The 18184-nt window shown below is 44.3% G+C and overlaps 1 protein-coding gene across 2 annotated transcripts in view; it reads right to left on the bottom strand.

The window, feature by feature from the left end:
* Positions 1–1940: 1940 nt before the first annotated feature.
* Positions 1941–18184, bottom strand: part of ASB4 (ankyrin repeat and SOCS box containing 4) — a 37217-nt gene continuing 20973 nt past the window's right edge. For both annotated transcript variants that reach the window (XM_053265051.1, XM_053265050.1), the window contains exons 3-5: positions 11714–12204; positions 5731–5844; positions 1941–2624 (exon numbers count right to left, since the gene is read on the bottom strand). In XM_053265051.1, coding sequence (XP_053121026.1) covers positions 2436–2624; positions 5731–5844; positions 11714–12204 — 794 coding nt within the window. In that variant the 3' untranslated portion in view covers positions 1941–2435. The remainder of the gene's footprint in view (positions 2625–5730; positions 5845–11713; positions 12205–18184) is intronic.

An 18184-nucleotide genomic window follows, 5' to 3' on the forward strand; every position in this document is an offset into this window, starting at 1 on the left:
GAATCCTTTAGCTACAGTGACAGATCCAAATAGCCTTATTGTTCCCCCCTGAGAGCTCCCTTCTCCAAATGCTCACTCTGTCAGCATCAATGAATAGAATTATACATTCAGATTTCAAATATGACTCCTCCCTCTCTTTTCCTGCTCCTAATAGGAGATTCAGCTCAGTGGCAGATGCCTTTTCTTTAGTTCCTTGTTTCAGGACTGCTTCAGCCGTTTTGGATTAGTTGAAGCCCATGCAGATTTACAGTGTTTCCACAATTAAATATATAAAATGTGAGAGCACAATGACACTTCTTCTCCTTCTTTTAACTGCATGTATACAGCATACAGAAATGTGACTGGCTCTGGGCTCTCATTGTACATACACACAGTGCAAATATGCAGAAACTATATATTGAGGGTACCTTATCTGCCCACATAAAACACACAATCGATGCTCCATGTATCAAATCTCAATTAGTGGCTCTTTGATTATACAGACAAATTTCATACGGATGATTTCAGCACTTCTTGTACATTTTTGCGGTGGTGTAGCTAGGAGACAGGAGGCCTGTGTTCACACAGGCACCCCCCTGGCAGTGCGCCACACTCCCCATTCCCAGTGGCATCATGCTTCCCCATGTTCCTGCCCGCTTACCAGCCACTCAGGGTCAGCTTCTGACCCTGAGCTGGCTGGGACCCAGGGCACATGCATTCTCCATTCCTAACCAGCTCACAGGGACAGCAGCAACTTCTGGCTGGTAAGAAGGCAAGAGCAGAGTGGTATGTGGTACTACCAGGGATGGGGAGCTGAGGAGTGCAGCACTCTGGAGCTACCGGGGTGGGGGTGGGCTTCAGCACAGTATGTAGGATAGGGGGCGTGGCAGAAGTGAATGGGGGGCTTGCAATGGCACCCCTGGTAGCCCCAGTGGACCCTGGCATCCTGTGTTCCGTACACGCTTTGGAACACCATTAGCTCTCCCCCTGCATTTTTGACGACCTGCAGAACTACCTCACAATACTAGATGTCTTGATTTCAAGATCAAGAAATAGACTGTAGCACTGGAAAGGACACAACAGCTTATACCAAATTTGGGTCCCCAGATATTATTGGACTAGAACTCACATCTAGGGATGTGCCAAATTACGATTCAGCTGCCAAATCTGAGAGCTAACACAGCCCCTTTAGAGTGGAGGAGAGTAGGTCCATACCAGGGTTTCCTCTAACAAGGATTTCCAGGTGTTGTTGACTACAACTCCCAGAATCCCCAGTCCCCAGCTGGGGGATTCTGAGAGTTGGGCTTTTGCTTGGGGATTCTGGAAGTTGTAGTTAACAACATCTGGAAATCCCTGTTAGAGGGAACACTGATCCATACCTGCTCCTCCTCAGCTCCCCCAACTATGCCCGCCCACTGACGGGGCATCCCCCAGCTGCCCCTGCAGGACACCGGCATGCACATGCCCTGTGTGCATGTTCAGCAGCCATTTGCATGGCCAGCATGGTTGCTACATGCAGAGGCCATGTGCATGCCAGCGTCATGCAAGGGCAACTGGGAGACACTCCGCTGGTGCGCAGGCATAGCTGGAGGGAGTGCCAGGATGACAGCAATGGCAGCAAGCACTGGAGCAGCAGCTATGGACCTGCTCTCCTCCACTTTAAAGGAGCTGTGTAAGCCCTTGGTTTTTCCAGGGAGATGCCCCGTGATTTGGCAGCCAAATCACAATTTGGCACAGCCTACTCCCATCATCCCCAGCCACAATGACTGAAGGCTGAAATGATGTCAATATGTCATAAATTCCTCATTCCACATCAGAAAATAACACAGATGTACTGCAGCCTAAACGTGTTCTAAAATGTCCTAAAAATGTTTCATGATGATGATGATTGATGAGCAGAAGCTGCTATCTAGCAGGACTGTTGAAGCAGCCAAGAAGCCACAAATAACTATACTGGTGTATCAGTTTCAGCACATTGTTTTAATAAATGGATAGTTCTGGCTAGCCACTAGATGCTGGCATTTGGATTAGTTCTTTATTCCAAAGGTTATTAAAATAAAATCATGGTCTTTTAATCACATAATTCTCCATGTGATTTGCTTTGTATGGATCACTGAAAACTAGAATTTTCAAAGCAGTTATACATGTAGTTCAGTCACATAAATCTGAGAACAGATGGAAAATTTGACCTAATTTTCCCCCCACTGTTCCATTTATTGCTTTGGGTGGCAAGTGAGATCTATCATGAAACAGCTCTGCAAATGTTAACTTCAGTGCCCAGTAGATTCAAGCTTTTTGCGTAATCAGGAGCTATATGGACTCAGATCCCGTGTATAAAATTTTGGCCATGAACTTGGGGTCTGGCTTTGTCATCAAAACTTTGAATTCAACTCCTTCCATGTCAGCACACTTCGGTATGACAAACTTAAATGATCAGAAAACATATTTGACAAAGCTTAATATACTATTCCTTCTGGTTCTAAGAGCAAATACTTCTTAAGTGTGGGTGGAATGAAAAGTAAAGGGACTGCTTTGTGGCATTTGCTGAACAGTATTCTTCGAATAGCACATCGGGTTAAATGCTTCAATGATCTTGGTGTATTTGCACACACCTCAAAAAGAGACTCGTAAAAATCCTTGTACACCTGCAAAAGATAAAACAAAATACGTTTATGGCTGATATAGTTCTCCTACACACAGGGAGAATCTGGAGAAAAAGTGTCATCTTCTCAGTGCAATATTGTGTAACTTGTCCATCATGCCATTGAAAAGGAGCCTTTGAGACAGTGCTCTTCACTGCAACATCTGTAAGCTAGCAGCAGCTTCCATCGACCCTAGGTGCAGCTCCTCGACAAATTATTTAGGAGGCCTGTGTGTACCTTTGGCCAAGGCCAAACACTCTGCACAGCCAAATCCCCCCTGGCACAACATGAAGGCACTTTGTTCCCACTGTGCTGTCTTTGCCCAGCGCTTCACTTCCTTTAAAGGAAAAGGGGACCCTCCTAAGCAACAGTGTCATCTTGAAAGTTGCACAAAGAATGCTGGGAAGTGTAGTCCTTTTCAGCACTTTCCCCACAGAGCGCTATGGAGGAAGTGCTAAGAAGGACTACACTTCCCAGTGGTGCTCCATGCATGCCTTCCAAGATAGCACTGAGGCTCAGGAGGACTCCATTTCTCTTAAAGCAGGCCTGCTCAAATGTGGCCCCCTAAGTATTTTTGGACTACAACTCCCATAATCCCCAGCCACAATGGCCAATAGCCAGGGATTATGAGAGTTGTAGGCCAACATCTACAGAAGGGCCGAAGTTGAGCAGCCCTGTCTTAAAGAGAGGCAATGCTGGGGAAAGCACAGCAGTGCAGAGAGTCAACATAGTGAGTAATGGCTCTCACACTGATTCTATCTATCTATCTATCTATCTATTGGCCGATGTGTCCCCCACTTAAAAACGAGTGAAGACCACTGCTTTATGGAGACAAGCCAACTATTCTGACCTTCCAGAGCCAGAAGAACAAGTGAAGAATACTCTTGATTTATCGCACATAATCTGATGTCTCTTATTTGAGCAGGTTAGAACCTGTCAATTAAGAATGAGATTTGAAGCACTGACCAACATCCAGACGAACGCTGCACTTGTGCAAACATGTGCTAGTGAAAGGCTGTTGCACCACCTAGTTGCACTAAGTCGGAAGCTTGCATTCCAAACTTGTATTTCAGTTTCAGTCTCTTTCAGTCGATAACCAGATACATATGCATAGTAGTAGTAAGTAGTACAGTCATCCCTCCCCAACCATGGTTTTCCCAACCGCAGTTTTGAGTATGGGAAACTGTGCCCGGTCTCGCCAACCGCAACCCGAGTATCCGCTGTTGGTGAGGGTTTTTTTTTAGTGCTTTGGGGCGTTTTTGTTTACAAGTGGTTTGCAGGGGTTCAGAGGTTTAATCTGCTCATTCCTCTTACTGACCCTTGCTGATTTAAAATGCATTTGAGTGGGGTGTGTGTGTGTGTGTTTTGGGGCAGGGGGGGCATTTAAAACATTTCCAAAGATTCAATCTGCTCATTCCTGTTAGTGACTCTTGGTGATATTAAAGGATTTTTAATGGTATTTGCCTATTTAAAAAGCATGTCCCCCTTTATTTTTCAGTGTTTTTGCTATCACAGTTCCCCTAACCCCATTTTCCATAGACTTTAATGCTTCTCCAACCACGAAATTGCTAACAGCAGGGTTTTGCTGGAATGGAACCCTTGCAGTTGGCAAGGGATGACAGTAGTAGTAGTAGTAGTAGTAGTAGCTAACAACTGAGAACTAAAAATAATAATACAGTCAACCAAACCAATTACAAACTGAAACTGATCCAGACTAGTGTTGTGCTCATGCAACAGGGCACACTTGCACAAAAAGGCACAGCAGTAGATGTCTGCATCATGTTCTGCTATCCCTGTAAGCACAGTGTTTGTGCAAGGTGACCGAGAGTGCAAGGGATTGCACAACAGTGTGCATCCATGTAGCTACACAACTTTTGTGTTTGTGTGTGGGTAATTTTGTTCATTGTACTAGCACAGCATTAGTCTGGATGTCAGCCATTGTCTCAATGCCTGTTTTGAAAATGCAGAGTACTTCTGAATAGCTGTTTTGAAGTATCATTTTACTTTTTACTTACCTCACTTATGTTGCAGTCTAGCTAAACCTTTACCTCACCAGCTAAACTTTTATCTCACTTATGTTGCAGCCTAGCGAAACTTTTGCATTTCTTTGGGTAGGATCCAGATTAAGATAGTTATGACTATATCCTATTGAAATTAATGGGACTTCCTTAGTCATCTCTTTTATTTCAATGGTGCTTAGTCATAACTAATTTAGTCTGAATCCTGCCCATCGATTTCAACTGTATGAAATAATCATTTGCTTTTCTGTCTTCCCACTGAATTCCATTGGACTAAGAAGTGGCTGGATTGTTCCCTGTACAAGGGGTCAGTGTAATTATTTCTTCTTTTCTTCTCCACTCCTCTAATGACTCAAAGGAACATAAGAACAGCCCTGCTGGATCAGGCCCAAAGCCCATCTAGTCCAGCATCCTGTTTCCCACAGTGACCCATCAGATGCCTTTGAGAAGCCCACAGGCAAGAGGTGAGGGCATGCCCTCTCTCCTGCTATGCTCCCCTGCAAGTGGTATTTAGTGGCATCTTGCTTTGAATCCAGTACTGATTTTTTATCCCACCCCCAATGCTTTGGGTAGGCATCGGATTTTTGATTTTTTTAAAGCAGACGTTTTCATGCACCGATTGTGTTCATCTGGTTAACATTTCTATCTTTTTAAAAAGAAAAAGTCAGTCCATTTAGTTTTTCAACTTCAAACAATGCTGCAGTGAGGGAGGGGGAAAGGCTTACTGATTGTCACAAGGGCTAGACAATCAGCATTGTACACAGCCCATTTCTGATGAAAACAGTTTCTGCTCCTGAGCTTGATTCTCTGAAGAAGGCTGTATGTCCAGCCAAAAAAGAAGAGGAGTGAGTATGAATCCACAGTAGGCTCAACACTCAAGCTATGTATATTTGTACATACCCTTTGGGTTACTTTCCCTAGGAGACAGTTCGAGGAATGCGGCTTAGAGTTCTCATAGTAATTATGAACTAACCAGAATCCTGTTGTCAACACTAATCCCCTATTAAACATTCATTTTTAACAAAGGCACTGACTTATAGGAGATGCTACCAGTATGTTTCATAATCAGTCACGCATCATTAAAGGTTTACCTCAAAGACATCGTCAGGTATAGCTGCTCGCCACTTGCTTGTGGACTTGATGTGTTCATATGAATTCACAATGACCTCAATTGCTCTGGGATAAGAAGAACAGGCCTGCAAAACCTGTGAAGAGAAATATACACCATCTTTTGGAATGTCGTTGATTTCTAGAAACTATGTGGGGGTTTTTTTAAGTCCTGTTCATTGATGCATTGATGCCATTCCTTCTCCAACACTGGGTATAGTTCTTACAGATATTAATGACATCTAGGAAACAGTTCCTCCTACACTGACCAAAATCACTATTCCTTCCAAGAATTCGAATCACCCCGAGACAGCGCCAAAGAGGAGACGGATTTTGTGTTTGTTTTTCTTCTAACTATTCCTTTCCATTCTTTCACTCTAGAACTTCATGTGGCTATATATAACTTCTTGCTTCCTTTGGTGTAACAGACTAATGCTGTGGAATCCATATAGTAGGTATTATATTAAAGCTGTACAGGAGCGTAGGGACAATTGTGACAGGTACAGTGTGTGTGGCTGGCTGCATCAGCGCTATTACTACCCTGTCACTGCTCAGGCGGCCTGTTCTCACTGGCATCTAAAGCCCAGCCCCACTGAGTCCGCACCTACACACCAGCTTGGTGATGTCATCAGGCTGCTCCAGTGCGTAGGCATGGCTGTGGCAAAGGCAGCCAGGTGGATGGCAGTGAAGGCTGCTGACAACAACAACAAATATTTATATTCTGCTTTTCAACAAAAGTTTCCAAAGCGTTTTACACAGAGAAATAATAAATAAATACGTAAGTAAGTAAGTAAGTAAGATGGATCCATGTCCCAAAGGGCTCACAATCTAAAAAGAAACATGATCTACACCAGCAACCTTCACTGGAGGTACTGTGCTGGGGGGTGGATAGGGCCAGTTACTCTTCCCCTGCTAAATAAAGAGAATCAGCATGTTAAAAAGGTGCCTCTTTGCCAAGTTAGCAGGGGAGGGACCCATGCACCCAGGTAGCAAAGAAGAAGGCAGGCAAGCAAGCAGGCAGTTGGGTGGGTAGTGTCAGCAGCAGTGGTTAAGGCTGTTGGCCAGCCAGGCAGATGGGTGGTGTAGAAGGTGGACAGGTGGACAGGGGGTTGCCCATCCCCAAATTTTGCCCCAGGGAGGCTTTGAAGCTTGCTACACCCCTTGCTGTGTATATTAATACACCCACAGGTTATCATGTAAGTAGATAATTTGGTGTGGGACTTAGTATCTATCTATCTATATTTCTCTTAGGCATGCCCGTCGCTAATCCCATGCGTGGCAGCTCTCACGAGAGTTCACGAGCGAGCTGCCCACGGGGAAGAGGAAAGCGGCAGCACCAGACAGGTGGGCAGGTAGAAAACGGTGGCGGCAGGTGAGGGGAGAAAACGACAACAGTGGGCGGATGGGCGGAGGGAGGGAGAAAACAACGACAACGGTGTTGGTGGGCAGGCAAGGAAAACAGCAGTGGGGGAGAACTAGAGGTGCAGATGCTCTGTGCCCGGCCCAGCTAGTCTAAAGTATTTCAGCTTTTTTTAACTTAAAAAAAGCAATTTCTAAACCTCAAGATTGTAAAGAAAGGTTTAGCAGTTGCAGAAATGACACCCTGCCCTTGTTCTGAATCACTGAAGCAGAATCTATTCTATACAAGTACACACATTTATAAAATTTATTGAGTAGCTAACACTATATTTAGGGACCCACCGAGGCTGCTGTGCAAACTGAAAGCCAGCCCCAGTGGTGTAGCCCAATGAGGCAGCTGCTGATTGACTTAAAACCACTTCTGGATAGTCGCCCACTGCTCATGGAAGGAGCTATAGAATATTCAGATATATATTAATATAACATTCATTGACACATTCATTGAGAATAACTCATTTTTATTTCTACCTCTATTCAGGAAGAATGTCTTCATCAGTTTTTGCAAATGGCATTCTAATTTTATGAACATCTCTGTGGGTTTGTTAAGAGTCTGAGTGGAGTTTTGCTCACTCGCAGGCTTTGACCTTATGGAAGAGGCAACTGACAATTTAAGTCCAGTGCTGACTGAGCCTTGTGGTGTTTTTGGTTAATCCGTTCCTTGCTTGAGGCCAGCTTTTGAATGGGGCTTTAGTTACCTGTATGCCACTCCTGGAGTAGAGGTGGGGCTAACAAACAGCCAGCAGCAAGACGAGAACTGAAGGCAGACTGCATTTGCCTCTCGGTACACCATCTCTATCTCATTAAACTGTTAATATTCCTGATTCAGCTCCATTGTCTTGTCCTTGTAGACCACAACTAGATTCTACAAGCCTCTTATGGCCATCAATCAGGGATGCTGTCGCAGATTCTTACACTGAACAGTGGGCTGGACTAGAAAATGAGAAGACCTCCAGAACTAGAGGTATGAAGTAGAAGACCTCCAGAATCTGTTATTCTATGAACTTTTGATGCTTTTCAGTCACTCAGGTTGCGACTGTGTTCTTATTATTAGATGTTTTATCGAATCAACTCTTATTTTATAACTATGAGCCCTGCTAGCAGAAAATATTGGGCCAGCACTAGTGCAACATGGTGCACTAGGTATTTGTGCACTAGGTATTTGTTGTGCAACGTATCGTACAACCTCTTGCAAAATCCTGCATACGTCCCAGAGAAGGTTGCTCTTATAGTGGCCCTGCGCCTTTTGGGAGCTAACAACTATAGGGTGGTTTGCAATGGTGTTAATAATCAAGTTAGTTATTCGTCGCATATTTACTTATTTATTTAATTTATATACAACCTGACTTCAAAGGCTCTAAGGCCTTTGAAGGAACACAACAAAAACAAAATAAAACCAGCTGTTAAAACTGTTATATCTGTTTTATACTGTATATAAATGTCCACAGTACCAGAGAAATATGCAAGAATGGGACCACTAAGGAGTGATGAGACCATAATGGGGAAGGGTTTACTGTTCACAGTGATATTCTGTGAATGCTTGTACCATGAGTGGTTCCTCTTCTGGTCGTGGTTGCATAACACTTGTGGAGTAGCACAAACAGTTTCGCGTCACCTGTGTTCTTGCATCACACTAGCAGAATGCTATCCTGGCTTGCCCAATGAAAATTTGGAATTCTGATGTGTCCATTTTTAAAAGAATGTGGCTATTATTATAGCACTGCTCATTATGTACTATGTATGGAACTGCTCACTATGAATTAATTTTGTGTATTTCATTTAGAGGTCCACTTTTTAAGTGTATTACTGATGTGTTGCACTGTAATGCTCCATGCCAATGCTGCTGCAGACTCAAAAGATGCATATAGCGGTATAGAAATATGATGAATGAATAAATGAATGAATGAACAAAAGGCAGCCCCAATGCTCCTGAGAATGAGTTGTGTGCTACTTCAGTTATTCTCATCCACTGCTTATGCAACTGCTTGTTTTCAACAGCATCAGGGCTGCCTTATGAGTCCACAGTAGTACCAGGATGGAGGGTTCCAGCGCTGGAACGGTTCACATCCTGTTGGTCATTATTATTAAATGCAGCATATCCTACTAAGTGATGGCTTCCCAGTATAATGGGCAATGGCTTTCTATAGCGTACTATGGAATATTCCTACAATAGCTTAATGGCTTTCTACACATAATGGCTTCCCGGTACGTAACTGAAGTGAAAATGACATTCCCCACCCACCCCATCAGCCACTACCAGGTGTAATGCTCCCCCACCACTATGGAAAATGGAATATTTCACAACAACATGTGAAAAAACCTGCAATCAGGTTTAGAAACAAGAAGCACTGACCTATGTATGACCTTGCTTTAAAAGAACCAGATGGTGAAAGTCTTGTCAGGACTTACAAGAACATTTTGAAAAGCATAAAGAACGTCAGAAAAAATTGATATTAGGAAATCAATTTTCCTAATCAGGACAGTTTCAGATCCACACTGAAAGGAAGAAGGGAGTCAGCCACCATGCCATTCCTCATTTCTACTGAAAAAGATGCACTTACACTAAGTTTGGAGAGCTGATGTAGTGTAGTGTCTAAATATGCTTTCAGATGGAGAAGAATTCCATTTGAAAACAGAAGTTATTTTCACTCATGTATGTGGGGTCCAGATGATGTACTCTCAGTTGCACAATTTTGCAGCACCATCTGCTGGCCATTTGCTGCCAGTTTGTGATGAAAATAGACTCTTTTGACATCTTATAAGTACTGAAGCTAGTCTGAAAAGAATTGCTTCCCATCTCAGGTTTGCAGCAAATGGCCAGCAGATGGTGCTGCAAAATTGAACATCATCTGGGTCCCATGTACACACGTCTGGAAGTCCCCTGAGCCATGAATCAGGACACTCTCAGTTCAGGTCTCACCTCTGCCATAAACTTACAAGATGGCCTTGGGCAAGTCATTTCATCTCAGCCTCCATCTGCATTATGGGGGTGATAATAATTGCTTATTTAGAGGGTTGTTCTAAAGATTGCAACGAGAGGCCTTGTGGTAGCAAGCAACAACTGAGAAGGCCCTGTCCCACGTGCATGACAGCCAAGCCTCCCTCGTTGCTGACATTGTCAGCACCTGGAGCAGAGCCCCCCTCCACGACGACCTCGTCAAGGAGGCAGCAACCTTTGGAAGCAGGTGGTCCCTCAGGTATCCAGGGCCCAAACTGTTAAGGGCTTTAAAGGTCAAAACCAGCACCTTGAATTGGACCCGGAAACAAATTGGCAGCCAGTACAGCTCTTTTCAAATGGGTGTGATGTGATCCCAGCGGGCAGCTCCAGATAAAATTCTAGCTGCATTAGCTGCAGTTTCAGAATATTCTTCAAGGGCAACCCTATGTAGAGAGCGTTACAGTAATCCAGCAGTGACGTGACTAAGGCTTGGGTAATTGTGGCCAGATCTTCCTACTCAAGAAAGAGAAATGGCAGGGAAGTTCCCTCCCTGGCATCTCCAAGATAGGGCTGGGAGACACTCCTGCCTGCAACCTTGGAGAAGCCGCTGCCAGTCTGTGAAGACAATACTGAACTCGATCGATGGACCAATCGATCGAGTTCAGTATTAATCTGACTCAGTATAATGGAGCTTCCTATGTTCCTATAAGACATGTGAAGCATGTTAAACACTAGAAAGTGTGATGCAGGTGCTAAGTATTATTATCTCTATATATAATTATCTAAAGCGTACCCGTGGCTAATCCTGTGTGTGGCAGCTCTCATGAGAGTTCGCAAGCAGAAGCACTGTGGTGATTGGGCAGTGGGGATTCCATATGCAGAGAGGGAGGAGGAGCCTGTAATGGTTAAGGTCAGTTGGAATGTAACTATTACTAGTTGGAAGATGTTCTTGATTGTAGAGGAGAGGAATCTATATATAAAAAAGGATAGTGGGCAGGTGTCTGCAAAGAGAGGGGTCGTGGGGGAGGAAAGAGCCCCTTCAGGAGAAGGAGGCTGTCATTGTGTGAATTAGATGAGGAAATAATATGAACAAGATCTGTTAACTCAGGAACAGGGAGAGAGGGGGAAAGAGTGCATGGAGGAGAGAGAGAGAAAAAATGAAGGGAGGGGAAGAGAGAAAGAAGGAAGCATGAGGGACGGGTCCGAGCCTGTAAGCAGCCTGAGGGGAATGAGCAGCCATGGCAGTGGCGGCAGCGAGGCAGGTCCCTCTCAACCACTGCTGCTGCTACTCCTGTGGGGAGGAGCAGGAGCAGGGCTCGGGTGAGAGTGGGGAGGTCTCTGGGTATAGGGGGCTGCAGCTTGGCCAACAGGTGCCAGCAACACTGCAACCGTGGCCAAGAGGGGTGAGGGGGATGGAGTAAAGGGATGGAGGAGTGACCAAGAGGGGTGAAGGGGATGGAAGCAATGGGATGGAGGAAGAGGAGCAGGAGTGCAGCTCAGGTGAGGGTGGAGAGATCTCTGAGGTGAGGAGGGCTGTGGCAGGGGGTGAAGGGAGCAATCAAGTACTAGTGCACAGATGCTCTGCGTGGGTTAAGCTCGTTTTAATGGTTTACCTTATGGAATTGTGGAGGATAGATCCTTGCAGCTCCATGATTTAGAAGCAACTGATAACAAACCTCAGGCTGGGCACTTGCTCGCACACCTGTCACTTTCAGTACATACTGTAAGGGAGCACAACCGTTGTCATCCATCAGGTTGGCTTCTGCTCCTGCCTCAAGCAACATGTCCAACAGTACATGGTCACAGTTCCAGGCCGCCTTGTGGAGTGGCGTCCGGAAATCTTCGTCCCGTGAATTGACATCTGCTTTGTAGTCGAGCAGCATCCTACAGATCAGATGGTGGTCTGAGCTGTAGGTCTGTTCCTTACCATTGAGGGCCCAATAAACAGCGCAAGCCAGCGGGGTTTCTCTGTGGGCGTTTGGAGAATCAACCGCAGCGCCCTGCTCTACGTAAAAAGCCACCATTTCAGGGATGCCACAACGAGTGACTGTGTGGAGGGGGGTTTCTTCCTCTGGATTGTTTGTCTTTATATTCACATCTGCACCTGTTCCAAAGTGGGGGGAAATTAAAAGAGCATCAGAAAGATGCACACACCCCTGTACTTTGCCTTTTGAGTGGTGATTATCTTGTATTTAGCAGAGGGAGAGCAAATGTCCCTATCCAACCCCAACAGGGAGCTTCAGGGGTTGTTCTTGGTGTCTACTTTGTTTTTGTTTTTAGATTGAGAGCCCTTTGGGCACAGGGAAGCAACTTCATTTATTATTTATTTTTCTATATAAACCACTTTGAGAACTTTTGTTGAAAAGTGGTATATAAATATTCAAGGCACATAATTGCCGGGGACCATTAAAGAACTAAACCCTGTACACTATTGTTTTTCTCTTAAGTAGATCTTTGACTGGGGTGAATGCATTTTTTAAAATTTAAAAATATCCTCAGTATTCTCACCCAGAGACACAAAACGATTTTAGGTCAGCAACAGAAATACAGTGTGGTACAGCCCTCCTGGAATTGTGCCAATGCATAATGAAGGCCGGGTTATCCTGTTTTTATACTCCTGGCCTATGAAAAGCCCCGTTTAACAACAAAGAATCTTGTGGCACCTAAAAGGTGACTGGATTTATCATGACATAAGTTTTCATAGACTAGATCCCACTTCTCCAGATGCATCTTGACACAATAAATATCTCAGGCTTTAAGGTACCCGCTTCCTTTAAGGTGCCCACTTTGCAATTTTTGCAGACTAACCAAGGTACCCCTCAGGTTGTAGATTTTACCATGTGATAATCACACATGTATGTATCCTGCTACATATATGCAGCAGATGTGTGCAGTCATCAGTCACACACAATGGTGGGTTCCATGTTTTTTTCTACACAAAAGGGCTTTCTGTACAAACATCTTGCCAAGTTTGAAGCAGCTTTCAGCAAATTTCATGATCCATTTATATTTCAGTTGGAACAACATCTCCATCTAGTGGATAATGTGCAGCTGTACCCTGCAAAATCGATATAATGCTTCAGTTAGATATTAATTCTTGCCGCGAGAAACTTGGAATTGTAGACTACAATGCTGAGAGTTTCTAAATGTCATAGCTCTATAGCTTTTGGTTGCTTGAAAGCTGGGAGGCGAGGAATCTGAAACCCTATGAGTCTTCACCCCATCCTGGGTAAACAAGGATCTGGCCACCTTAGTGCTTGTCTCCATAATCCCCTGTGTAGACTACAGTAATGTGTTCTTCTTGGGGCTGCCCTTAAAGGTTGTTCAGAAGCTAAACTTGGTCCAGAATGTGGCAGCCAGCATAATCTCTGGGATTCGCCACAGGATATATAATTCTGATTCTATTTGATCTTCATTGGTTACCTCTTTGGGGCTAAATTTGGTTACCACTGCTAACTGGGCAAAGAGGCACTTTTTACCTTGGTGATTCTCTTTATTTAGCAGGGGGAGAGTAACTGGCCCTATCCACCCCCAGCACAGTACTTCTAGTGACTGTTGCTGGTATGTGTCCTATGTTTCTTTTTAGAATGTGAGCCCTTTGGGGACAGGGAGCCATTTTATTTATTTTATTTCTCTTTGTAAACTGCCCTGAGCCATTTTTGGAAGGGCGGTATAGAAATTGAATTATTATTAATAATAATAATAATAATAATAATTTCAACAAACTAAGTGGTGCTAAGTTTAAAGTCTTGGCGAGGAACTAGGATACTTGAGAGAGTATCTCCTCTCATCTGTACCTCCCTGTTTTTTAAGATCTAGCTCAAGAAGATTTGATAACAGTTCCATCATCTATTAGGTACGTTGCCTCTGTGGAGACAGGGGTAAAGCTTTGCAGAGTGCGTGTTCACTGTAATGGCCTCAAAGTCATGAAACCAGCTGCTGGCCAGTGGCCCTTTAAAACTGTCTCTACTCCACATGGGCTCTGCACCCACTGCTTATCCTTGTCTGCATACTTTGGAGTGACCATGAGGGTAATGAGCAGCTGAACTGGAGGAAAGGTTGTGCCTTCTTTTCAAACAGCAGAATTAGCATTGGTTCCACCGCCCCCAAGCCTCATGACTTATGTATCTTGTGTTATATAGAGCTGGGAAGGCTAGCTGGTGGCTCATGGACAGCATCCCGCCTCCAATAGCCTTAATGAATTCTCATCAAGTTGTGGTTCATTTTTGTTACATTTTATATCCCGCTCTTCCTCCAAGGAGCCCAGAGAGGTGTACTACATACTTAGGTTTCTCCTCACAACAACCCTGTGAAGTAGGTTAGGCTGAGAGAGAAGTGACTGGCCCAGAGTCGCCCAGTGAATATCATGGCTGAATGGGGATTTGAACTCAGGTCTCCCCAGTTCTAGTCCAGCACTCTAACCACTACACCACACGGGCTCTCAAAGTTTGGTTAAAAGTTTGGCCCGGTTTCACTCATATAGAAAACTGTTTTTAAATTATTAAAAATAGAGAGATGATATCTGATGTGATGAGGAAAATTACTCAAAGTCGCACCATTGAAATTAAAAGGACAGGTTAGGCATTCAGATAGTTAACCAGATCAGATCTTTGTTATCTATCCTGGTTATATGCAGTGCAAGTGCAGTGATTTATTTATTTACTTACTTATTACTTACTTATTTATCATATTTTATACCACCTGATATGTGTACAATATTTAAAATATTTAAAAGTCACAAATTAAAATACATGACAATAAAAACAGAATAAAATTATTAAAACAAGTTTTTAAAATTATTAAAATTAATTCTAATTAAAAGCCTGAGAGAATAGGAGGGTCTTGTGGTTCTTCCTGAAGAAGGAGAATGTTCTTATTTCAGCAAGAAGCTTATTCCAAAGTCCTGGGGCAGCCACAGAGAAAGCTGGTCCTGGGTCACCACCAGACGAGCTGGTGGCAATCGTAACCGGACCTCTCCAGAAGATCGTAATGGGCGGCAGGGATTATGACAAAGGAGGCGCTCTCTCAAATAGCCTGGACCCAAGCCATTAAGGGCTTTATAGGTAATAACCAGCACATTGTATTTCACCTGGAAACATATTGGCAGCCAGTGCAGTTCTTTTAGAACCGGTGTTATGTGGTCCCTTTGTGTTGTCCCAGAGACCAATCTGGCTGCCGCATTCTGTACCAACTGTAGTTTCCGGACTATGTACAAAGGCAGCCCCACATAGAGTGCATTACAGTAGTCAAGCCTGGACGTTACCAGCATATGTACCACTGTTTTAAGGTCATTCACCTCTAAAAATAGACGTAGCTGATGTATCAACCAAAACTGATAAAAAGCGCTCCTGGACATCGCTTCAACCTGAGAAACCAGGGGGAGCTTTGGGTCCAGGAGCACTCTCAAGCTACGTACCTGATCTTTCACAGGGAGTGTAACCCCATACAGAACAGATAAATCTAAACCATCTCTTGGGTCCTGCCCACCCTCCCCCAGTCAGTACCTCTGTCTTATTTGGATTCAACCTCAGTTTGTTATCCCTCATCCAGCCCATTACTGCCTCCAGGCAGGCATTTAGGGAAGATATGCCATTTCCTGATGAGGTTGGCATGGAGAAGTAAATTTGGGTGTTATCAGCATATTGATAATACCCAGCACCAAACCTCCTGATGATCTCTCCGACCGGTTTCATGTAGATGTTAAAAAGCATTGGAGACAGTATGGAGACGCGTGGGACTCCACACTTCAGTTCTCGCTTAGCAGAACAACAGTCTCCAAGCAACACCATCTGGAATCTGCCAGAGAGGTAGGAGTGGAACCACTGTAAAACAGTGCCACTCAATCCCACCTCCCTCAGGCGGTCCGGAAGGATACCATGTTCGATGGTATCGAAAGCCAAAAGGATCAGCAGAGTCGCACTCCCTCTGTCAATAGCCAGTTGGAGATCATCCATCAGATCGACCAAGGCAGTCTCAACCCCATAGCCTACACGAAAGCCAGTTTGAAATGGCCCTAGATAATCTGCATCATCCAAAACTGCCTGGAACTGCTCAACCACCTTGACTGGGATTGCCCAGAAAATCTGGATTCTCGTGCCACACTCATTTTCAAGGACACAGTCCCAGTGCTTTGCTTTTTCCAGGTTCTCAACACGAATGCAAAGCAGAGGAAAGAGTGGTGAGTAATTTTGTCTTCCTTGCCGCTTGTACAGCTAGGGATATGCACGAGCTGAAGTTCGTGCACTGCTTTGGCGCTGAACAAGTTCAGCACTGCAGAGAGGTGAGTGGGGAGTGGGATCTTTTTTTAAAAGGAGAGCAGGTCCTTACCTGCTCTCTGACGCCGCATGCAGCTTCCTGCTGTGGTAGCGCTTGTCCCAGGAACCTGTGCATGGTGCCGGCACACACATGACCTCCATGCATGTGCGGGTGCCATTTGTGTGGTCAGCAACACCATGCTGACCACACAGTGGTGCCCACGAATGCGTAGAAACTATGTGCATGCTGGAGCCATGCACAGGGTTAGGGGGCAAGTGCCTCTGCAGCAGGAAGCTGCATGTGGCAGCAGAGAGCAGGGAAAGACCTGCTCTCCTTTTAAAAAAAGACCCCACTCCCCGCTCCCCTCCCCCTAGCCCTGAACTGGTTTGGACCTCATCTGAACCAGTTTGGCGCCAAACCAGTGCACAGGCCTTGGTTTTTGCACATACCTAGTTACAGCAGCTCTCACCTCCATGTTTCTTTCTCTCTGTGTCTATTGCTTGGCTGAGCAAGCAATAATCTCCTTCCCCCACTCCGTAATGGTTAGCCCTTTGCTTTCTAAATGGGAAAAAAAGGCTCCTTTTTCTATTCCAACAGTTTGCTACATAACTGTATATTGGACGGCAATTGATTTTATCACCATTCTTCCTGTCTTCTGTTACAAGGCATACCCTCCACTCTTTGTGGTTGATAATCCAGACTGCTCTCTGGGTGAATAACCACATAAGGTTCAAGTTCTTTAGGCTTAGGAAACTATCCTTGACTTCTTCTAACAGAATCCCCCAAATTATTGCATCAATGATAATAGATGGGGTATGGCCATGGGAGGCGTGGCTGTCGGGGTGGGTGTGGCTATGGGGGTTGTCATGGAAACCACCTGCTCTTCTGAATTTGCAACTACACCACTGGTCACACTCTGTGGGAGCGCGTGATGCTCGGTGACTCTGGTTAGCTTTTGGACTGCGCTCCTCGTCATCATGAGAACGTGACCTAAATAACAGCTTTGCATTGTTTGTTTAAAAATCTTCCTTCAGTTTCCTTTGCATCTTACGTTTCCTGTGTTTAAAGTCTCTCCTTTTGCAGAGTGGCTTCATGAGTGGCTTCAGGATGAATATTTGGTCCCTAAATATACTTCTTACTGAAAGTGGGTCACTTGGACTGTGTCATTTTGTATACATTCAGCTTACGCTGCATTTTGCAAGACTACCTTGGACTTTGCTAGCATGCCTCATGATAGCAATCTTAGTCCTACTGTCAACTTTATTAGCTTCATGGGGAATAAAAATGACACCATTAATTTACCTTTCTGCCAGCTGTAGTAATGTGTGTCTTTCAGCAGGAAGATGTATGTTAACAACAAATATTGTTAGAGCATAAGAATGAATAATTTTTAAACCACTGGTTCATTTTCAATCCAATCCCATGTTCCTCCTGCCGCATAAACTTAATTTCTAAGTTAATTCATTTCATTTAATTTTAATAGTGAATTCATTTTATTGATCTATTGGGTTTTTTCTTTACTTGGTTTGAACTATATGTATGGTCACTATTAGCCAACCAATTGGATCTGCTATACCTACAGGAGACCAACAGATTGCAGCATCAGAATTTAAACATTCAATTGACTTGACTCTGTCAACAAATAAATGTAATTCCAAGAGCCACACATTTTATTACATTTTTATCCCACCCCTTTCTTCAAAGAAACTCTCCTCACTCGTTTGATTCTTACAACAACCCTGTGAGCTTGGTCAAGGTGAGTGAAAGTGATTGGCCCAAGGTCATTCAGTAAACTTCATGACTGAGTGGAGATTTGAACTCAGATGCCT

This window comes from Hemicordylus capensis, chromosome 6 (genome assembly GCF_027244095.1).
Source record: "Hemicordylus capensis ecotype Gifberg chromosome 6, rHemCap1.1.pri, whole genome shotgun sequence".
In the NCBI taxonomy this organism is placed as follows: domain Eukaryota; kingdom Metazoa; phylum Chordata; class Lepidosauria; order Squamata; family Cordylidae; genus Hemicordylus; species Hemicordylus capensis.